This window comes from Larus michahellis, chromosome 13, assembly GCF_964199755.1.
Source record: "Larus michahellis chromosome 13, bLarMic1.1, whole genome shotgun sequence".
Taxonomy (NCBI): domain Eukaryota; kingdom Metazoa; phylum Chordata; class Aves; order Charadriiformes; family Laridae; genus Larus; species Larus michahellis.
Window position 1 is genome coordinate 9,075,374 of NC_133908.1, and position 19,676 is coordinate 9,095,049.

The 19,676-nt window shown below is 36.3% G+C and overlaps 1 protein-coding gene across 5 annotated transcripts; it reads left to right on the forward strand.

Annotated features, from left to right (window-relative positions):
• Positions 1-107: 107 nt before the first annotated feature.
• On the forward strand, positions 108-18,832 carry STX2 (syntaxin 2). Of its 5 annotated transcripts, XM_074607030.1 has the most exons (12): positions 166-304; positions 1,215-1,320; positions 6,669-6,740; positions 7,243-7,342; positions 8,851-8,925; positions 9,884-9,957; positions 10,162-10,270; positions 12,018-12,091; positions 12,202-12,339; positions 13,717-13,827; positions 15,165-15,296; positions 16,708-17,353. In XM_074607030.1, the coding sequence occupies exons 3-11, from the start codon at positions 6,720-6,722 to the stop codon at positions 15,246-15,248; spliced, it is 786 nt and encodes a 261-aa protein (XP_074463131.1). In that variant the 5' UTR covers positions 166-304; positions 1,215-1,320; positions 6,669-6,719; the 3' UTR covers positions 15,249-15,296; positions 16,708-17,353. The 5 variants fall into 5 exon arrangements, with proteins under 5 accessions (XP_074463132.1, XP_074463128.1, XP_074463129.1 ...); XM_074607031.1 differs by lacking the exon at positions 1,215-1,320 and having other exon boundaries at positions 108-304; positions 15,165-15,213; positions 16,708-18,832; XM_074607027.1 differs by lacking the exon at positions 1,215-1,320 and having other exon boundaries at positions 108-304.
• Positions 18,833-19,676: the final 844 nt, after the last annotated feature.

A 19,676-nucleotide genomic window follows, 5' to 3' on the forward strand; every position in this document is an offset into this window, starting at 1 on the left:
TAGCTGCCGCGCGCGCCCGCCCCTTTCCCCGCATGCGCGGCGCGGCCGGCGGTTGCCGTGGGGTTGGGCGGGGCTGGGGGCGCGGCCGCCGCCGCGGGCAGGGCGGAAGGGGCGCGGGGGGGCGGTGCGGCCCGTCCGCAGCGGCCGGGACAGCGGGGAGGGAGCCCGGGGGTAGGTGGCCCCGGCGACAGCGGGCTGGGCGCGGGCGGCCCTCGGCGGCGAGCGAGGAGGAGCAGCCGGGGAAGCCTCGGTGAGGCGCGGAGCCGCTGCGGGGATGAAGGACCGGCTGGCCGACCTGGCAGAGGTGAGCGTGGGCTGCCGGGGGACGCGGGCGGCGGGCTGAGGTGGGGAGGAAGGGGAGAGAGGCGGCGAGGTGCCGTGGGCCGTTATCCTCGGCTGAGGTAACGGTCAGCGGCGGGCTGGGCCGGGCCGGCGCCTCGGCCCGCGCCCCGGGCAGGGAGGGCCCCGTCCGCCGCAGGCCGCGTTCCAGCCCCCTCCTCGGGGAGGGGGGCGGCTTCCTCCCGGCGGCCGGGGAGCTGGCGGCGGAGCCCAGGCTGCTCCGGTTTTTATAGATCACCTTCCCCCGCTTCCTCCTGACCTCCAGCGCCTTCCGAACGCGAGCGCGCTGGGCGGCAGCAGATAAACGGGATAATAATTTTGTTTTCGAACTGGCTGTGGTGTAGTTGGGTAGATTTATCTGCTTGGGAACTGTTTGACCAGCAATGCGTCAGTAAAGCTATCTGCAGATTTTATTTTCCGTGTGTTTACAAAATGGTAGCTGGTTATGTTTATACGTTCTTTTCCTTTCCCTTATTTGTGCTTTGAAAACAGTGTCCTAACAGAGAAGGGAGAGTTGGAGGGAGATACCATCGTGTCTGTTTTCAACAAGATATGGCTTGGTTAAAATAAAAGGGTGTTTGACTCTCTTTATTCCTGAAAATAAATGGAAATGGAGAGCGCAGAGAAGTCCTGTGATAGTTCTAGGACTCCCCGCATACGTAGAAGTTGGTCTGTGCTGAGCTACATGCAGGTTTGGGGCTCGTTTGTCTTAAAATTAAGGTCCTATGTTCTGGATCACAAAATGCTTTTCTTCTCGTCATCTTTTCCAAAAGGATGAATTGACATCTGAAAAGTTTTCACATTATTAGATTACAGGGTCTTTACTGGGAAAGATGTTTTGGAGTCATGCCAAAGAAATGTGTCATTTCTTTCAGGTATACTTCTTCCCTTTTCCTGTTTCTAAACATGTCCAATGTTGGGGGAATACGTGCCAAATTTCAGTGATGGTCCACACTTCCTGGAAAGAGGAAGCAGCAAACGGTGATCTGAATTTGCTTTTTAATTTATAATCCTTGACACTTAGATCTCATTCTAACTGAGGGGAAGCAGCAGTGGTCTGTTGTATGTTTTTTTTTAATCTAAAAATAAAACAAACCCTAAACCGTAACACACCCCGTTATATATTGTTAGAAGTTTTTAAAGCAACTGTACATAAGGGTTTTTAAGCCAGCCTTAGTATTTGACACCTGAAAACATTACTGTACTGCAGCAAGCTGGTACTTGAACTGAAACACTGCAGCAAGCTACTACTTTAAACACAATGGTCAGTATTGCTCAAGTGCTTCATATGTTCATCAATGTACTTTTCACTGCTTGTAGGCTTAGCAAATAGCTTAGACACTTAAAATTGAAGGCTTTTCTAATTAGAAGAAAATGTTTAAACATCAAATGACGAAGTTATTGAAGATCCGGTCTATGTTTTATCACTTAAAAGTGTGTAGTTGACACAAAGTTTTGAAAAGTTGCATACCCGAGGGAGATGGCTTTTGTAAAACTTGATTTCCACAGGGAACTCATGGAAGTAGCAACTTCCATCTTCCGTCTTTATCTGAAATACCAAAACGGATTATGTTTTTGTGAAGTGCTTTTTTGCCCTTGCTACTATAAATGCTTTGAACAGTGATCCTTGATCCACATAGGTAAGATTACTTTGAAAAGGAATACATAAGCTGAAGAAACAATGTATTAACAACTATTTGCCTGTTTTTTGAACTGCTTCAGTTTGATTAGTGTAGTTCCATTGTATTTTATTTGTCTAAATCATTAAGTGAAGGGTAGAGCATATACGTTGTGGTTTTGAAACGGGCCTGGGCCTGCAGAATCTTCAGGAATAACTATGCCTTGCATCTTTCCCTTGATATAAGAATGTCATTGTGTATTACTTTGGTTGTACCTGACATGTAAGTTGCATCCACCGCGTTTTCCCCCTAAGACCCAATGTGATACACAAGCAGTTTTAAGAGATCCCAGTATTTTAGCTAGTCTACACTGACTCTTTTTAACTAAATACGGCATTCCCTTTAGCAGAAATGTAAATCTAAGTTTGCGTGTCCTCATTTGTATGTTCCTGGATTTTACTTGACAGCAAGCAAATTATTTTATCATTAAAAGTTGTAACGTTTTCCTAGATTTCCCTTTATCTCTACAAAGAAGAGGGAGAAATGTTACTTATCAATGTTTATGGACCATTAACATCAAATTATTACAACTTTTTGACATGTTTGTTGATAGACTGTATTAAGTCAGTTAAACAGCGCTAAAATAATGGCTGGAGAAATTGTTGAAGACATGCAGATTATATAGCCTTCAGATAATGTTGCTTCCTCTTATTTTCTAGCTAGAAAAAGTCTTGTAAAGTACATGCTTTTTCGGAAGATAGCAACCATAATTGCATTTGTCCACTCCTAGGGGATTATTTTAATGTCATTTCTAAATTATCCCAGGCAGGCCAAAATTCTTTCAGCTGTTTGAACTCTCCTTTAATACGATTAATTGGACAATTGGCCAAAACCCGGTCTGGTTTTAGTTATTTTGAGCACAAATGAGTGTAAGATTAACAATAAAAGGTTCTCTCGTATCCGATATGCTGTTTTGAGCAGCGGTTGATAGTAGTTATGTAGGGAAGAAAAAACAACACGGCAAGTACGTAGCAATGATTGTGTAAAATACTCTGCCAGTCTTCAATGGCTTGCCGTTCACGGTTGCAAGTCCACCTTAAAAATTACTTTAAAAAAGCTGTAGGATCTGTGTTCAGACACTTGATTCAGCAATTCAGCTAGTGTCAGATATTAAAAACAGATGTCCTTTTAAAGGTCTCTTAATAAAATTCAGTCAAACTTTTTTGTTATTGTTGTTAAATCATTTAAGAAAGAGGTAGGATGTAAACCTTCTCTGCTTAAGCGTGATGCTTTAGATCTGAATTTTGGGGTGCATTGTTCATATGGCTCAAAAATTACCATCTTGTTGTGTGCTGAAATGGATGCAGAGCTATCTATTGAAATCCATTTTTCATGCTTGATTGGTGAATCATTTTAAATGCATGATTTTTATATTTCTTTACTCTTGAGTGTTATGGAGGATATCTTAGACATAACCTTTGAAAAATACATTTATATTTGATTGTAGCTTCTTTAAAAAAAAAACAACAAAAACAAACAACAAACAAACAACTGTAACTTGAACAGAACTGCATTGACTTTTTTGCAGACTGCTTCTTGGACATTCACTTGGTGTCCCCAAAACTGTTTAGGAATGAGTGAAGAACCACAAAGTCACAGAAGTTAAAATTGGCACAATTGGGTGGTATGGAAAAAATGCAAAAGGAACCTTTCCAGAAGGAGGGAAACATTACTGAGTGTTTCGTTGTTTTTTTTTTCTCCTGAGTTAATCTCTTACATTAGTCTGTGTTCAAACATGGAATTTTCTGAAGATGAGCTATAAGTTTCCCATGTCATAGCAGCATAAAATAATTTCTTTTAGACAGTTACCAGATGATGTTTTTCTGGTTGTACGGTAACGCTACTAAATGCGTGTTAATGATTGACCTGCCAAAGCTGCCTGACAGATCTCCTTGTCCGTCTGTCACCCTTCTTGGCTACTTTGATATAAAAGAATTTCCTGAAATGCTGATGCTATAAGGAGAAACTCTTAACACTCTCTAACCCACTCTTTGGGTCTGATTCATTGGGATGGTGGTGGTCAGTTGTTATCCTTGCAGTCCACCAGACGAATAGACGTCACCTGGACTGAGGAAAAACTAACCTTGATTGGAATTTCAAGGGCAAGTAATAGTCATGTTTTTATCGGTAATTAATTTGGTAAGACATCTCAAGCTAGCCTTATTTCTCCAATTCTATAAGGTATGGGAAATGTCCCAAAGTTTCATAAGCCATCAGGATACCTCCTACTTGGAGCTGAGAAATGATCCTGTCTGAATAGGTGCAGTCTGTCATATAAACCTTTTTAGGGAACTTGATGTATTTTATAAGTCTATGAATGTTTATGGAGTTGCGTGGCCCAGCCTTTCAGTCCCAAGGTCAAGGTATGAGCTGCAAACAGACTTCATTAGGTTGCTCTTGGCGTTGACGTGAAACTTTTTATAAGTTTTTGTGATACTGCTTATACTGAGGAGGTAAGGTCTAGAAGAAACAATGTGTTTCTGCTAAACTTGATGACAAAAGTGAGTTCATGGTTGAATTGTGTGCTTGTCAAAAGAAGGTGCATCGCTTAAGTTGAAGTTAGCAAATAAGCTGTATTTTGGGTAAGTGATGATTTAAGAATGTAGAGAATAGAGATTGACAAGTCATTAGGTGTCTCAAGTGCCGATGTTCAAGGTAGGCTCCATAAATCCTTCAACAAATCGTAGACAGCAAATTGGTCTGTCAATGGTGTCATTGCAATCAAATGTGAATGTCGAACTGACTGCAGGGTGGGAGACATGATTGCTTCCTTCCAGTCTTGCATCTGCAAACAGGACTTCGGAGTAAGATGTTTGTATCTTTCATCTGTTTAAGATTCACTCAGGTGTTTAATGTTTTACTAAGGTCCTCAAGCTAAAAGCTGACATGCTGAATCTCTTAGCTGATACTATTTTCATTATTTTTGGTTCAACTAACTGAATACAGGATGTGGTTATAAACAGTTAGAAAGTTTATTCTGTACTCAGTAAATGTAAGCAGAAGGTGTTCTTTTACATAGATCATAAAATTAAATGTCTTTAAAGTGTAGCTCACTCTTAATATTTAACTTATAACTTGTAGCTTTGTAGCAGTGCAGTCTCTGGTGTGGGTAAAAGTTGGGTAACTTCATTTGGGCACAGTCTTCCTTGCTTATTTGTATTAAGCAAGACTGTTAGTTGATTACATTCCCTAAGGGCAGATTCTTTAATATTAAGTTCTAGCAATCATCTTCCCAAAATTCTAACTGCAGAAAGTCTTTAATGACACATAGCATTATGAGTGGTTGAAGGGTGGTCCAGGAGAGCAATAGCATCTGAATTCCTTTGTTTCATCTGAGGCGTTATGGTTCCCTTGAGCGTAAAAACCAGATGATTTCTTAGAAAAATATTGTCATAGGGCTTTATGCACTCCCTGAATTTGCAGGAAAATAACTGTCACAAAGTATAAATAATAACTTTCCTTGAAGATTTGGGGCAGTCTTGGTGGATTTTGATGCGTAGGTCATCATTGTGTAATAATAGCAATGTTTGACATTGGATTAAGTTGCAGAATTGTCATGCAAATAACACACATCTCGCCTAATTTAATAAAACTAGAAACAAAGGGCTTACGGGATAGTAGGATCAGGGTTTAGAAGCAGAAAGCGAGTGTTAGAAGGTCAAAGGCAGAGGGGCTTGTAAGAAAAAAGGAGTTTTGAACATGAAAATCCCTTAATTTTACCTATCTTTTAGGGTTTTTTCTAACAGATAACCCATTGACTTTATTGTAGAGTAATAGTTTGTTCTAATTTTGATTCAATGCAGTTCAAACAGTCTGTGCTCTACAGAGGGAACTAGAGAACATGGAAGCTGGAAGTCTTTGCCTTTATATGATGCATGTGAATTCTCTCTTCCTTTGTGCAAATTTGAATCTCGGTTACTTTCAAGACCCATATATTCTGCTGGGCTGACTCAAGGGTTAGGGAAGTGTGACTTGGGAAAGATCTTGGGCTGTGTGCCCTGGAGACCTGTGACAGCCTGTCAGCTTGAGCTTTTGTCTCTTTGCTGTTGTAAGGGTCTATCAATGATGTAATGCGTGTATAGTTTAGTGTACTGCAATTACGTCTAAATTCGTTTGGAATGGCAGCCTTGAAAACACCCAAGGGCAAAACTAGTAAGCAGATGTTGATAGCTTGTTGTTCTAGCTTTCATTGGATATTTAGCTTATTTCATCACAAGTCAGTCATCAGCACCCCTCCTAGTATTTCTTTGATTTACTCAGTAAACCAAATGTTATTTTCAGTTCATATGAGATCACCGTGGAAATATCCTATGCTAGGGGAGAACATTTATATGTAAAATTGTATTCTAATAATTTTTGATAGGTAATGAAAACTGCGACATCACTTACAGACTGGTTCTATCCTGAAGTTGTTTACAGAGGAGTACATGCCTTAGCATTTACAACTGTGTGGGAGTTGGGTGACTTTCTTTGACTTATCTACTTATTTGTTTTTAGGTTACAGTCTTCAGAAGAGGAAAACTTACTCTTTTTGACTTTGCAGACTATTGACAAAAATGTGTATGCAGTAGCAATGCAGAAATAGTCATAGTTGTTTGAGAACAGCGTCCTGAGTTTTATTTCATAGATTTGTTTTGTTGTCTTTTACAGTGTAAAGGAAATGAAGATGGGGAGACGGTTATTGTTGAAAAAGACCATTTTATGGATGACTTTTTCCAACAGGTAAGTTACAGTGTTCGCCATACATTAAAGACTTACAGTTTTCTCTCTGTGCCTTTTAATTTCTGTAATTAGGTTTAACAATTCATCTACACACACACCCCCCCCAATATGCTTTGTGATGGTATGCCAAATCAAATGTTGTTAACACTTTTGCTTGTTTATTTCAGGGTATTTTCTGTCTTGACTGCATAGAAGTGTTTTTAACTCCCTGTCAACAAAGAATCTGCATACAGAATTTTAAAATCTTTTTTATTAAGAATAGTAGCACTTACGTTTTTGGCTATACAGAATATATTTGCTATTAAGACTACCATTTTTTTTCTTAAAAAAAAAAAGTGCAAGCTGTTTAAATGCCAGCATTTCTGCTGGGATTTCTGTCAGATACTTATAAACGTTGCAATGAAATACTTTACAATTTTTATTGCCAAAGATTTATTTTAAAAAAAAAATCTTTACCTGGAATTATTCTAATATTTTCATTCCCATATTTCTCCTCCTATAGGTTGAGGAACTTAGAAATAATATAGCAAAAATAGCACAAAATGTGGAAGAAGTGAAGAAGCAGCACAGCATTATCCTGTCAGCACCAAATCCTGAAGGAAGTGAGTATTGCTTTTTTTAGATTTCAGATATGTGTGGCTAGATATTCTGAACTAATTGTTGTTTGTTTTAGCTCTCTGTAGGAATAGAACTCCAGGTCTTCAGAATGCAAAATGTAACACAACTTACTTATTTAAATATTTCCATATTTAGTATCGAATTAATATTTTTCAATTGCTTATTTTTACCGTTTTAAAGTCTCATTGGAATAAATACATTTTCAGAATATTTGTTGCATCATCCAAACCTTTGCCAGGCCAAAACTCAGATTCATATGGTGTCTTGAAATTGATTGTGTCGTTAGAAACTTAGAACTTGCATTTCTTTTAATAAGTGAAAATGCTGAAGTTGTCAATTGGAGACCATCATATGATAGAGCCATCCTCTTCTCTTTACCCTTCAGTAGGAGGAAGATCCTGTCTAACACTAACACTACAGCCAGCTGCTTCAGTGGTAGTAAGAGTTCCATGCTGGAGCCCTATTTTTAGAGGCTGTGACCCCAAAGCTGAAAGCGCAGATGTGCTTTCTGAACAGAGAACTCAAAGTTTAGGGAACTTACCAACAAACGTGGAACCTTCTCTGTTCTCAACGCTTCTTAAGTCAAGGCATGCCTGGGTTTGTGGGCAGGGTTCAAAGAAAAGGGAAGAAAAGATGCTGAGATGTTTTTGTGGAATGTTGCAACGCTAGCTTAACATTTATCTTCTTGTTGATGAAAACTGAACTTTGGATGTTAGCTTTTCTTTTACCCCTTTTTTTTGTTTATGGATGAGCGTATGTTTGTATTCTTACAAACGATTTTGCAGACTGCTTTTTGTCTTAACAATCGTATACAGTCAGTGAATCTCAGGTTTAATAATGGTTCATCTGAATGTTTAAAATCTGTGGGCTCAGCTCGTTTATCAGCTTGTGTTTGTGCTAAAAATTGCGCTCAGTAATGCATCTGAACTGTGTCAGAACATGACATTGCTTTGTAAGTAATGTATGCTCTTGTGAATCTAGTGTCTTCACTAAGCCCAATAACAGAGATCTAGCTGTGTTCTTCATAAATACTCTGCGTAGTATTCCTCAAAAAATATAGGTAGTGCATGGCACAGTTACATTAATAAGGGTAAAAGCAATGAGTCTGTGATAAACAACAGAGCTAAAAAAAACGTGAGATGAATCTGTATTTTCACTTGACAGACTTCAGTGAACTTTCATTTTGACCAGCAAATGAGTATTACCCTGAAAGTGTTACGTTAAGAAAAAATGTGGCATATTTTATGACCTGGTTTAGTTGGTGATTTGGCAATAACATTTCCCAAGTGTAAGGGCCTGTCATAAGAAGCAGGAATTCGATAGCATGCTGTTATTAAAATCATATTTAAAATACTTAGGAGTAGAATAAACTTATTTTCTGCGTGGTTGTACTAAATACCATCATGAGATTGCAAGGTAGAGTTGTAGATGGTTGCTGGCTTACTATTAGCAATCATTAACAGTTCTAAAAAAAATTATTTTTTTTAAAAAGGAACGAAGGAAGAACTTGAAGAATTAAATGAGGAAATAAAGAAGATTGCTAATAAAATCCGAGCCAGGTTAAAGGGTAAGTTGTGAAGAGAAATAAAGCTGCTGTTGCTTGTAATGATTCAGGACGTTGGCAGTGTTATAAACTTAATGCATTGCAACTGAACCTCTAAACTATACAAGCTCCATTATGTATGTATAAATTGTATTGTACAGCTTGTTTAAAAAAAAAAAAAAAGAGAGAACCACCTCCCTGCCAAACATGTACAGCCCACGTCAGTAACATATCGTCCTCTACTTTATTCCTCCTTGGCAAGCTTCACCCCTGAGAAATACCAGGTCTCAGCACAGCCTAGTTTGTGGAACAGGACAAAGAGCTTGCTTTCAGAAATAATCCAGAAAATTAGAATGCAAAGTAATTCCTCTGTGTAGAAATGTATTCTGCAACTGAAATGCTGGGTTTTGGTCATGATGTTTTGGAAGAAGATTAACTTTAACTGGAAAAAGACAGTCTCCATGGCATAAATGTCTACTTAGGGAATTGCTGTGGAGCACTTACTGTATTTTAAATTTAGACTAGCTAATTTTGCTGTGACTTTACCCTGTCAGTATGTCTTAGTTGTTTAGCATAGGTTTTGAAATATATCCAGTGTTTTAATGTTACTATATTACAAATATTGTATGCTTTTGTCCTTCTGTAAACATTAGGGTATGGTGTTTATTGTTTGAACTGTAGGAGCAGTCCATTTTGTTGTATCTTTTGAAATTTTTCCAGAGTAATAGACGGTAGTGTGACTCTGAGAGTACTGAAGTAGTTTTTATGCTTTAAGATCTGTACCAATTATCAAAATTATTTTAAATTTTTAAAAAATATACATCACTACCAAGCCCCACCTTGCCCTGAAATGTTGAACATGTCTATGGGGATCTTGTACATGGAAAAAAGTAATAATTAATAGTATTTACAAAGTAACTGAGCTACACTATTTAACAATTATACTGAACATTGACTCATAATATTCTTGTATCGTTCTTAGCTATTGAACAAAGTTTTGATCAGGGTGAAAATGCTAATCGGACATCAGTGGACCTCAGGATTAGAAAAACACAGGTATGATCATTTAATAAGCTTAAAGAAATTAAAAGGATTCTAGTAAATCGGAGAAAGAGTTTAACTTTTCTGAAATAGTTTCAGAACTTCCATCTTCTGTTTTGTTGGAATGTAAATACCACTTTCAGTTGTTGTGCAGTAGTATTTGCTGTATCAAAAAAAATAAACATTTTTGTTCCACACTTTTAAATCCTCAAAAAACAGCACTCTGTATTAGCTCACAAGTTTGTGGAGGTCATGACGGAATACAACGAGACCCAAACTCTTTTTCGAGAACGCAGCAAAGGTCGGATACAGAGACAATTAGAGATAAGTAAGTGACCTGAATGCACTTTTTAAAAAAGATTAATTGTATTGTTAGTAGCTCCCTTGTTTCTTATTACTTAAAGATGGTAAAAAGCATCATACATACTGGACGTCTTCTTGAAGCATGTGAGGGAAAAGAAACAATTTTATCATATGACATAAACTCTTTGATACTATTCTTCAGAACAGCTGTAAAGAAAATAGAGAAAACTCACTGGATTGGTTTTTCTATGTTGAAAATTACTGAAGAAAACATCTTTTTCCTTTGCTTCATTTATTTCCAATGTTGCAACTTTCAACGAGACATTAAGAAAAGCTGTGTTCTGAAGATAGCAAGTGGTAGTAAAAGCCATTCCAAAATTAACATGCTAAACAGGACAGCATCTCTTTCTATGCTATGCTATTTTTGTCAATAGGTACATTTGTTAAATACAGCTGACATAAAATCAGTGCTGCCGTTAAACTAACTCTAAACGTTTGTTGACTGAAACACATTTGACTTATTTCATCATTGATTATTATGAGGAGTATTTTGAAAGGTACCTGACTCTACTCTGAACTACAGTATCTACCTCGGAAGGTGTCGTAAAAGAATCCATAACATCTTGTACCTGAAATTAGCCTTTTTGAATATCTCCTGTAAAAGCAAATACATATATTGCTGAAATAGGAAATGCAAACAGAAAAGTGGGCAAATTATAAGAAGACTTTGTTTTTCATGTGCTCCTCAAATTTGTCAGTAGCCTCTCATGCTAATGGTTCAGTTCATCATTTCAGTGAACTTTATTGGGCAAGTTAAATTCTTCTTTACCTATATGTTTGAGGGGAGGGACCTGAACACCTCAGTACGTGGTTCTTTTAAATTAACGTTTTTATGACCCAATTAGATCCTTCAGCTTTTCCTCAGCACTAAAAACTCTAAAGTAGCTTGTTTTGGGTATTAACATTAGAAAGTAATACTCAAACTGTAACTTTCATCTGATAGGATAGAATTATGTAAGTTACTACAGATAGTCAACTTATTTTACGTGGGAAGAAGAGGGATTTGATATGTAGTTTTTAAAACTGTGCAATACAAATCACTTGAATGTATTGTGTAACTCATAACACTTGCATTTGTCAGACCAGTGTGATCAGTAGGATTCAGTTCGCTTAAACATGCAATACTGAACTACATAAATTGTTAGATGTATTATGAAAAGTTGAAGTGAAGGTACTCTGTGGGTAATCATCTTCTCTGTGTGGAATATGAATGTAGTCCTATGTTGGTAAAATCAAATTTACATAAAGACGTTATTGCCCACACAGGGGGGGGGAGTGAGTAAATTAGGTGCCAACATTACATGATTGAATAGGTAAATACTGAATGTCATGTAAGTACTCTGTATCTCAAGTTCTTCCTTATGAAGAACACTCCACTTAACAAGGTTCTTATGTACACTGTAAATGCTTCTGATCAAACTTCATTTGACCAAAAAAAACCTTGAAACCAAACAACAAGACGAAACCCCACCAACCAGGAATTCTTCATTGTAGCTTTGAATCTACATTTGTTTTCTGACTATTACTTTATACTTTCTGTTTTTTTCATATGCAAAAGGGCACTTGGTAATGGCTAAGCACTACATTGTTTTATCCTGAAAAATGCTCAATACAAGAATTTTGTTTGAATTGTCATCCTTCTGGTTTGGTAAGATTTTACATTCAGTAATGAATAAGTGATGTTATGTGACATACTGTTCTTTTTATCCTAGCTGGAAAGACCACCACTGATGAGGAACTGGAAGAAATGTTAGAGAGTGGTAACCCTTCAATTTTCACTTCTGATGTATGTATTTCTGGTCCAGTTATGTCTGTCTCTTATTCTCCTGCTTCTGCAATTTAGAGGTGTTTGGCACATACTTACTCATCTCTCTATCTTTTTTTATTCTCCTGAAGATTATATCAGATTCTCAAATAACTAGGCAAGCTCTGAATGAAATTGAGTCACGTCACAAGGATATTATGAAACTGGAATCTAGCATACGGGAACTACATGAAATGTTTATGGACATGGCAATGTTTGTTGAGACACAGGTAAATGAACTAATTCAAACACGTTTACGTAAGTGGGATTTTTTCCCCCAGTCTTCCTCTTTGAAATATGCAGAAACAATTGCTTATATTCAGATAATACAGACTTACAGTGTTTTTTGAGTGTGATTAGAAAATATGAAAGTCAATCACTATAGGTTTGTTGTTTTGTTTTAGACAAACGTACAATCTATTCATAGTATATGCTATGAATAACTAAGCATACCGTTTCTTTTCAGTTGGTATACTTAATATTTTCTTCAGTGTGCTTATATTGCAATATGCTTGAACATTTTGTACATGTTTAAGTAAGAACAACTCTCCTGGAATGCTGGCTAACATCTTGGGAATCTAGGATTCTCATAGACATGGTAAAGGACTACAGTGGTAGAATAAAATGTGCCTTAGCAAGGTTGTATGCAACTTGCACATAATGCAAAGGTATGATTATCCTTATAATTAACATGAATGTAAAGGGATTGACAAGTCGTTCAAGTCGTCTTTTATATTCATAAGCGTTGTCTTGACATGTATATAAATTTGTTCTATTTGTGGCCTTTATGTACCAATTTTCTTATAAAAATATTTTTAACTTCTTAGAATTCGTTGATTTATGCAGGAAAGTGAAAAGAATAATGGTCAGGAGACAAACTTTCCTGAAAAGGACTAGAAGTCCTGTGTTGCTTTGATATTAAATATATAGCCAAGGCAAATTGGTAGCAGTTTTCTTTTGAATTAGAAATGTACAAAAGTTACTTGTGCATCATTCTTTAATGCTTTGCTGTTTACTGCTGCTGATTATTTCTTCTGATGGACAGAAACACAGGTAACAGACTTACTGTAACTTTTCACCAATCCTCCATTTCATTACGAAATTTCATTCATCATAATTAATTTGAATTTTTTTTATGCGTTAACATTCTAAACCATTAATTCTGAGGAACTTTTGAAGTTGCTATTATACAGGTGTTTTTTTCTTAGATAGCTGTTGAACCTTGTGTCAAAATAGTCGATACCCTTTCCCACTTCCAGGCACAAAGGGATTTCTGATCTCTTTAGATGTCAGTTTTAGTTTGGCTGTTAAAACATACCTCACATTCAAAGGTATGTTTTCAGGTGTTCAGTATTTGTTCCTGCAAAAGGGAGAAATGCCTTCCCTGCCCGTGAATGTTCCTTGTTTGGCTAGAACTTTGAACCTTTCCTTCTCATTCCTTTTTTCCTCTACTCATCAAAGCAAAAAAAAAGTCTGCCATTAACAAGTACATTATTCACTTTTTAAAAATAATCGTTGATGTTCTGTAGCCTTTCTTCTCTTAGGTTCATTAAACAAGGATCCATGGATTACAGTAATAATTTTTTTCTTCAAAATTTCATTTTTAGGGTGAAATGATCAACAACATAGAAAAGAACGTGATGAATGCATCAGATTATGTGGAACATGCAAAAGAAGAGACAAAAAAGGCAGTTAAATATCAAAGTAAAGCACGAAGGGTATGCTATCTATCTGTAATTGTGCTAGTCAGTATTTTAACTTAGCACAGTATGAAGCAACCTTCAGTTTTGATTGATTTTGTTGTTCTATTCAGTCCGTCAAGGTAGAATTAATATATGCATTTTACTTTTTTGTAGTTGTGATATTTAAAATTGGTTTAGAAAAACATTGTTATAAATTAGTGTATGACAGAGGAAGATTTACCAAAGGATTTTACAAACAAAAAAACCCACAACCCATAATCCAGAAGAAATCAGAACATTTCCAATGTGAATTAATTTGTTATAGTTAATATTAAAAATTGATATTACTAGTAGAGAGTATAAACTTCTTGTCCTACAAAAACAGATAAGCAATTCATACACAGCTAAGGCTGTGTTCACAATTTTCCATTTAAAAAGCGGTCATTATGAAGTGTAAAACCGTCCCCCCCCCCAAAAAAAAAAAATTAGTATATTACACTAGTAGATAAATTCACAGATTCTTCTCTTCAACTACCATGATACCTTAAATTATTCAGACTCTAAATAAGCTTAAAGGTTTTTGGATCTCTGTCACTTATAAACTTAACTGGAGTAAAAAAGCAGTAAAAGCAAGCAGGCTTACTTTTTTAGAATTCCATCTGTAGTTATTATTTTTACAGATAACTACTTCTGTACTCTTGTAAAAGTACTAGATTAGGGGGATCTTCCCTCTGGAAAGACATTAAAGCACAACATTCAATCTTGTGAAGGAATTGAGTTCAAAGTGACGTTCAGGCATTTTCCATTGGTATGGAAACTTGTTCTGTGTTTCAGTATCTTTCTTCCCATCAGAAAGCCAAATAATTTATTCTGAAATCAAATTACTAAGTAATTTATTTTTATATTTTGTAACTGTATGATTGCAGAGTGAATGAAGTGTTCCTCTGACATTATAAGTCCCCCTTTTGAGATGTGCAATTTTGTGAGGCTTTTTTGGCAAGTTGGATTTGAGGGAATAATGTATCTTTATATAGACAGACAGATACCTACATATAGGTAACACGTGTGTTACACTTACAAAAAATTACTTAGGTATGTGTCCAAAGAGACCACTTCATGTATTTGTAAATGGTAGTTTTCTCATCTTTCATAATTATATAGGTATTAATCACAGTAGCTTACCTGTAAACACTTTTAAAATGTTTATTCTTATGCATGTAAGAGTATACAAATAAATTTATCTTAATTTGAGAATAATATAGGCTTTAATAAAAATGAGTGTGGATCTAAAAACTGAGTATTTTAAAAATTAAAAATAAATGCAAGTCCTAATGTGCTTAATATTAAAATAATAATACCTTGTTTTTTGACAGAAAATGTGGATAATTATCATTGTGTCATTGGTGTTGATTGCCATAATTGGTCTAATTATTGGTTTGTGTGTTGGTGTTCGGTGATGCTTGGATAACCTCAGCATGCATGACTTCCTGCCAGAGTGGCAGTAGGTAACTAATTAACTAATTTTGCTCCTGTTTTGCTCTGGTAACTTGTATTGTTCTACTAACCCTTAATGTGTACAGTTAGTTTTGGGGGGGGAGGCTTGAAAGGCACTGGTGCATCTTGTCTCTCTCTACATACTATAACAGTGCTGTGCATGTGACTATTGAAAACTGACATCTAGTGGTAAGCTGCTAAATTTACAGAATGCAATCACTACATAAGAGTCATAAATGCAGAAGGAAATGAGACCAAAAAATCCGATTATCATCTCGCAGTCCTTTCAATATTTTTTTTTTAACTGAATGTTCACATCAGCAAACAATTTGCATTAAGATATGGAGTACTAGTTACACTTGGAACTTTATCAAATGGTGTTTTCCATGGTTTTAAGTAGAGCTTTCATAAAAGTAGATTCTACAGCCATGAAGTTGGCTATTGTGCCACGCAGAATATCCTAAAATTTCTTACTTCGAAGCTGTTTATTAATACTAGACTAAATGAAACAGTGGGAAATAATATATTTCTAAAAGGAAGTCTGCAAAGATTCCAACTGGAATTTTAGGATATAATTTTGAGGATTCCTTTACTCTTCATGTTTTTGCTGTACTAATCTACAATTTCTTGTCAAAATAACACCTGGCCAGACTAAGTAGAAAATAGCAGTTAACTCTTCTGAGTCCAATAGAAACTCAACTGTTTACATGTAGTATCTTCAAACTTCTATATGAAGCACTATGAGCAGGATGTCATTTCAGACAGCTAATTTTCTCTACTAACACTCTTTTAATATTGAAGTCTTTGGTTTTGATGTTAACAGTTTCTTCTCAGCTTTGGTTTATGGGCAGATAACAGGATTTACGGTATCATTGCTTTTAGTCAGAAAAACCTGACCTACTGTCAGACTTGGCATTTACATACAATTCATCCCTCCCCCCGGCCTTGCAGCTCTTCTGAGCTAGTACCTACACAATGTTTTTACTGATGTTTTATTGAATTCCACTAAGTGTGCGGTTGTAAAGGTTTGAGCAGGCTACAAATATTTGTGCAAGGAGGGTGGCAGTAAGCAGCGTTACTGTACTTAGACTTCACCTTGATAAGTAAACGTTCACTATTACATCTGTTTCTATACGTAGTGGTATTTACAGAAGTTGGGTATGAGTAATAACAATTACTCTGTGAAGCAAAATACAGAAATGTTACAGAGATAGCTCTATCTTATAACTGTGGTTTTATGTATGTATGTTAGAAAAGAAAGACTAACAATAGGAAATCATAGCAGTAAGTATTCTTCAGAAAGAAAATCCAAACATTCAGATTAGGTATCAGTATTATTAATCTTATATGGCTGTGCATGTGTTTAAACAGTTCTGTATCTGACAAGGTATTTCAGTCTCAACTTTTCTCTCTTTTTTGCAGAAATTGATGTTCATAATTATATGTGTAACTGTATTGCTTCTGATACTTGGAATTATCCTAGCAACAACACTATCATAGCGAGCACATTCCAAGAGTTACGAACCTTCAGAAACTCCAAAATGCGTCTTCAGTAAAACCAAACCTTATTTCATAAATGATGCCTTACACAGTTCCATGATGATGACCTATCACTAATGGTTAAAAATGAAAACAAAATCACTCTTAATGTTTACTCATAAAGGAAGATTAGAATGTATTAGGATATGTATGGATTTTCATCATAAACTATACATTTGTAAGACTGAAACTTGCTCTTAATTGTTTTGAACTAAAGTAACTTAGGGCTATTTTCATATCTCAGTGTTACAAACAATTTACATAGGGAGTTGAGAGACTATTGAGTTTTGACTGTGTGGCTTTTTTTTCCTATTGCTAATAGAATTCTAATCACAAATTTTAGTATGTTACCAGTGCTGTTTTGTTAGCACTCTTGCGAATGTTTTTATGAGATGTAGCCTTGTCTTTAAGTGTATTAATTATTTAGTCACCTTAACCTATCTAAGCTTTATACTTAAATTTTTTTCTCCAACAAGCACTAAAATATTTTATCCTGAAAAGACTCCTTATTTAATTGTCTGCCTATTGCATTACACTTGAGAAGAAAAAAAGAAAAACAAACAAAAAACTTTTTTATAGTTTCCAGTTTTGTTTTGTTTTTTTTTTTTTTTCTTTCAGTGTGACTGAGGTTAATTGCTTTACATATTTCCTTGCCTTTTATAATAAAAAGTTAGTTGCAACATTGCTGGTAAAAGAATGCAGTAATGAAGCACAGGGAATTTCAATTTGAGCAGATAATTTTACAAATAATCCTTGAACAAAGGAAACTGATGGCTCAGTTCAGCCGTATTGTTCATATGAATGTGACAAAAATCACAGTTTCTCTAGAAAGCCAAGTCAAGATTTCTTATTCAGAAGCTTGCTTATGTTGATGTGTGACTATAGCACACAGGGATAAACTCCCTCAGAAAAGTCTGAAACATAATACAAACTAAGACACTGATTTGTTATGAAATGTTTGTGTTCTATAACATATATGAAGTGTTTTAGTATATACATATCTGTTGTAACGCTAGCTTGTGAGACTTGAAAGCTTGAAAGACTTCGTATGTAACCAAATAACTGCATTTAATGTTACAGGTTATTTTTGTATTTTGTGTGTAAAATATTTGTAACATGAATTTTTGACTTCTCATTGTTTAAGGATTTCCATGTAGATATGTAGATATATTTACACTGTAAGAGAATTAGAGGAAAATATAACGTGTGCCTTTTTAAATACAGTGTTTCCAAATACTCAGTTATAATGTTAACTGCAATAACTTGCTCCTAAAAGGTCTAAAAGGTTAGAATCCTTAAACTTACATTTTGTTGAAAGTGTCTGAGATCAAACTTACTCAGTAAACTATAATTCAGTCTGTTGACTTAATGAAATTCAGCAAAGTTTACAATTTATGTTGTATGTATGAATATTCCTGCTTTGCTGTCCAAATACACTGTGAATGTGCTGGAGCTATTCAGATGTCAAACATATTTAAATAAGAAAAAATTATTGGTCTTTTGCAAGTCAGCCATAAAGAAGTCACTTGAAAAAGTTCGGCTTCATTAATGAACAAATTTCTTTACCTCTAAGTCCAGAACACTCACCGATGTTTGTGAGGAAGTTTACGTGCAAAGTAAGGAAAGATTGATTGCCTTAATACTCGTTCTAGGAAAAACGTATTTTTATTCTATAGTTTTCTAGATTTTTATTGGTAAATATTATTTATACAGATAAACAAATTGGATTGGGGGGGGAAAAATCAGTTCTGCTGTTTAACAGCTGGTTACCTAAAACGACCCCCAGAATCGCATCATGTTGAATTTTTTATTTATAACGGAATAATTTGCCCATCAAGACCAGAAATTTGAATAGGCCACTCCACGCTTTTTACTTGTTGTTACATAGCTGCCTGAATGAGTTTGTTTTAAAACAAAACAAAACTTGTTTTTCACATGAACCTCTTTGTTAATATTGGAGGGGAGTAAATCTCTAACCTATGCACTAATAAATTTATCTACACAAGTATCTTGTGGCTATTTTTATATTTATGATGGTATTGTGACCTTTGTGAATATTTCCAGGAAGTGTTTGAATAAGGCTGGCATGGTTTTGATCAAGGATATATGTCAAACAACTGATACCTAGGTCTTGAAGGTCTTAATAGTGTATTTCCTGAAACTTTTTACCAAAAAAGGTGTCGAGATGATCAAAGTAGGTGTAGAGATAATTATGAAGACATTAATGGGACTTATTAAACTATGCCCATGGAATTTTGCTTTAATATTAAACTTGAAAAATACGGGAATTGTTTATTTGAATAAAGGCATTCAAGTATTTTCAAAAATTCCTCATAAAAGCGCCTCTTTCACAATGTCGAATTAAGAGAACAACTTCTTACCTGCCTACCACAGAATTGGAAATTCTGGAATAGATTCAGGGTTCTGATGTGCAGGCGGTAACTGGAGTCATTCTGCCAATTTAGATTTAGTTTAGATTTCTGCTCTGGCAGCTTTTTGGGGTGTTGCGTGGTGGTATCCGAAGCCGTGCCCATCCTCTCTGGGTAACCCGGCTCCCTCTGGCTGCAGCAGCTCTGCACGTCCCTGGTGCTGAGCAGGAGCCGGAGCCTGATGGAGCCGCCACCAGCCTTTGACACGGGCAGGAGCAGTGTCAGCGTGGTGCTGTGCAAGGGGAAAGGTGGGTTGTGCCGCTTTTGTTGCGGGGGGGCTTTTTTTGGTGAAACTTTGAGGAAAGAATGCCCAGGGTTTCGTTTGCTTTCATTTGAGTCACTGCTGTCTTAGTACAGAAATAAACTGTCATTGTAACTTTTGTAACAGTCTAACAGCACTGAGGATAATGCCATGCAGAGCTA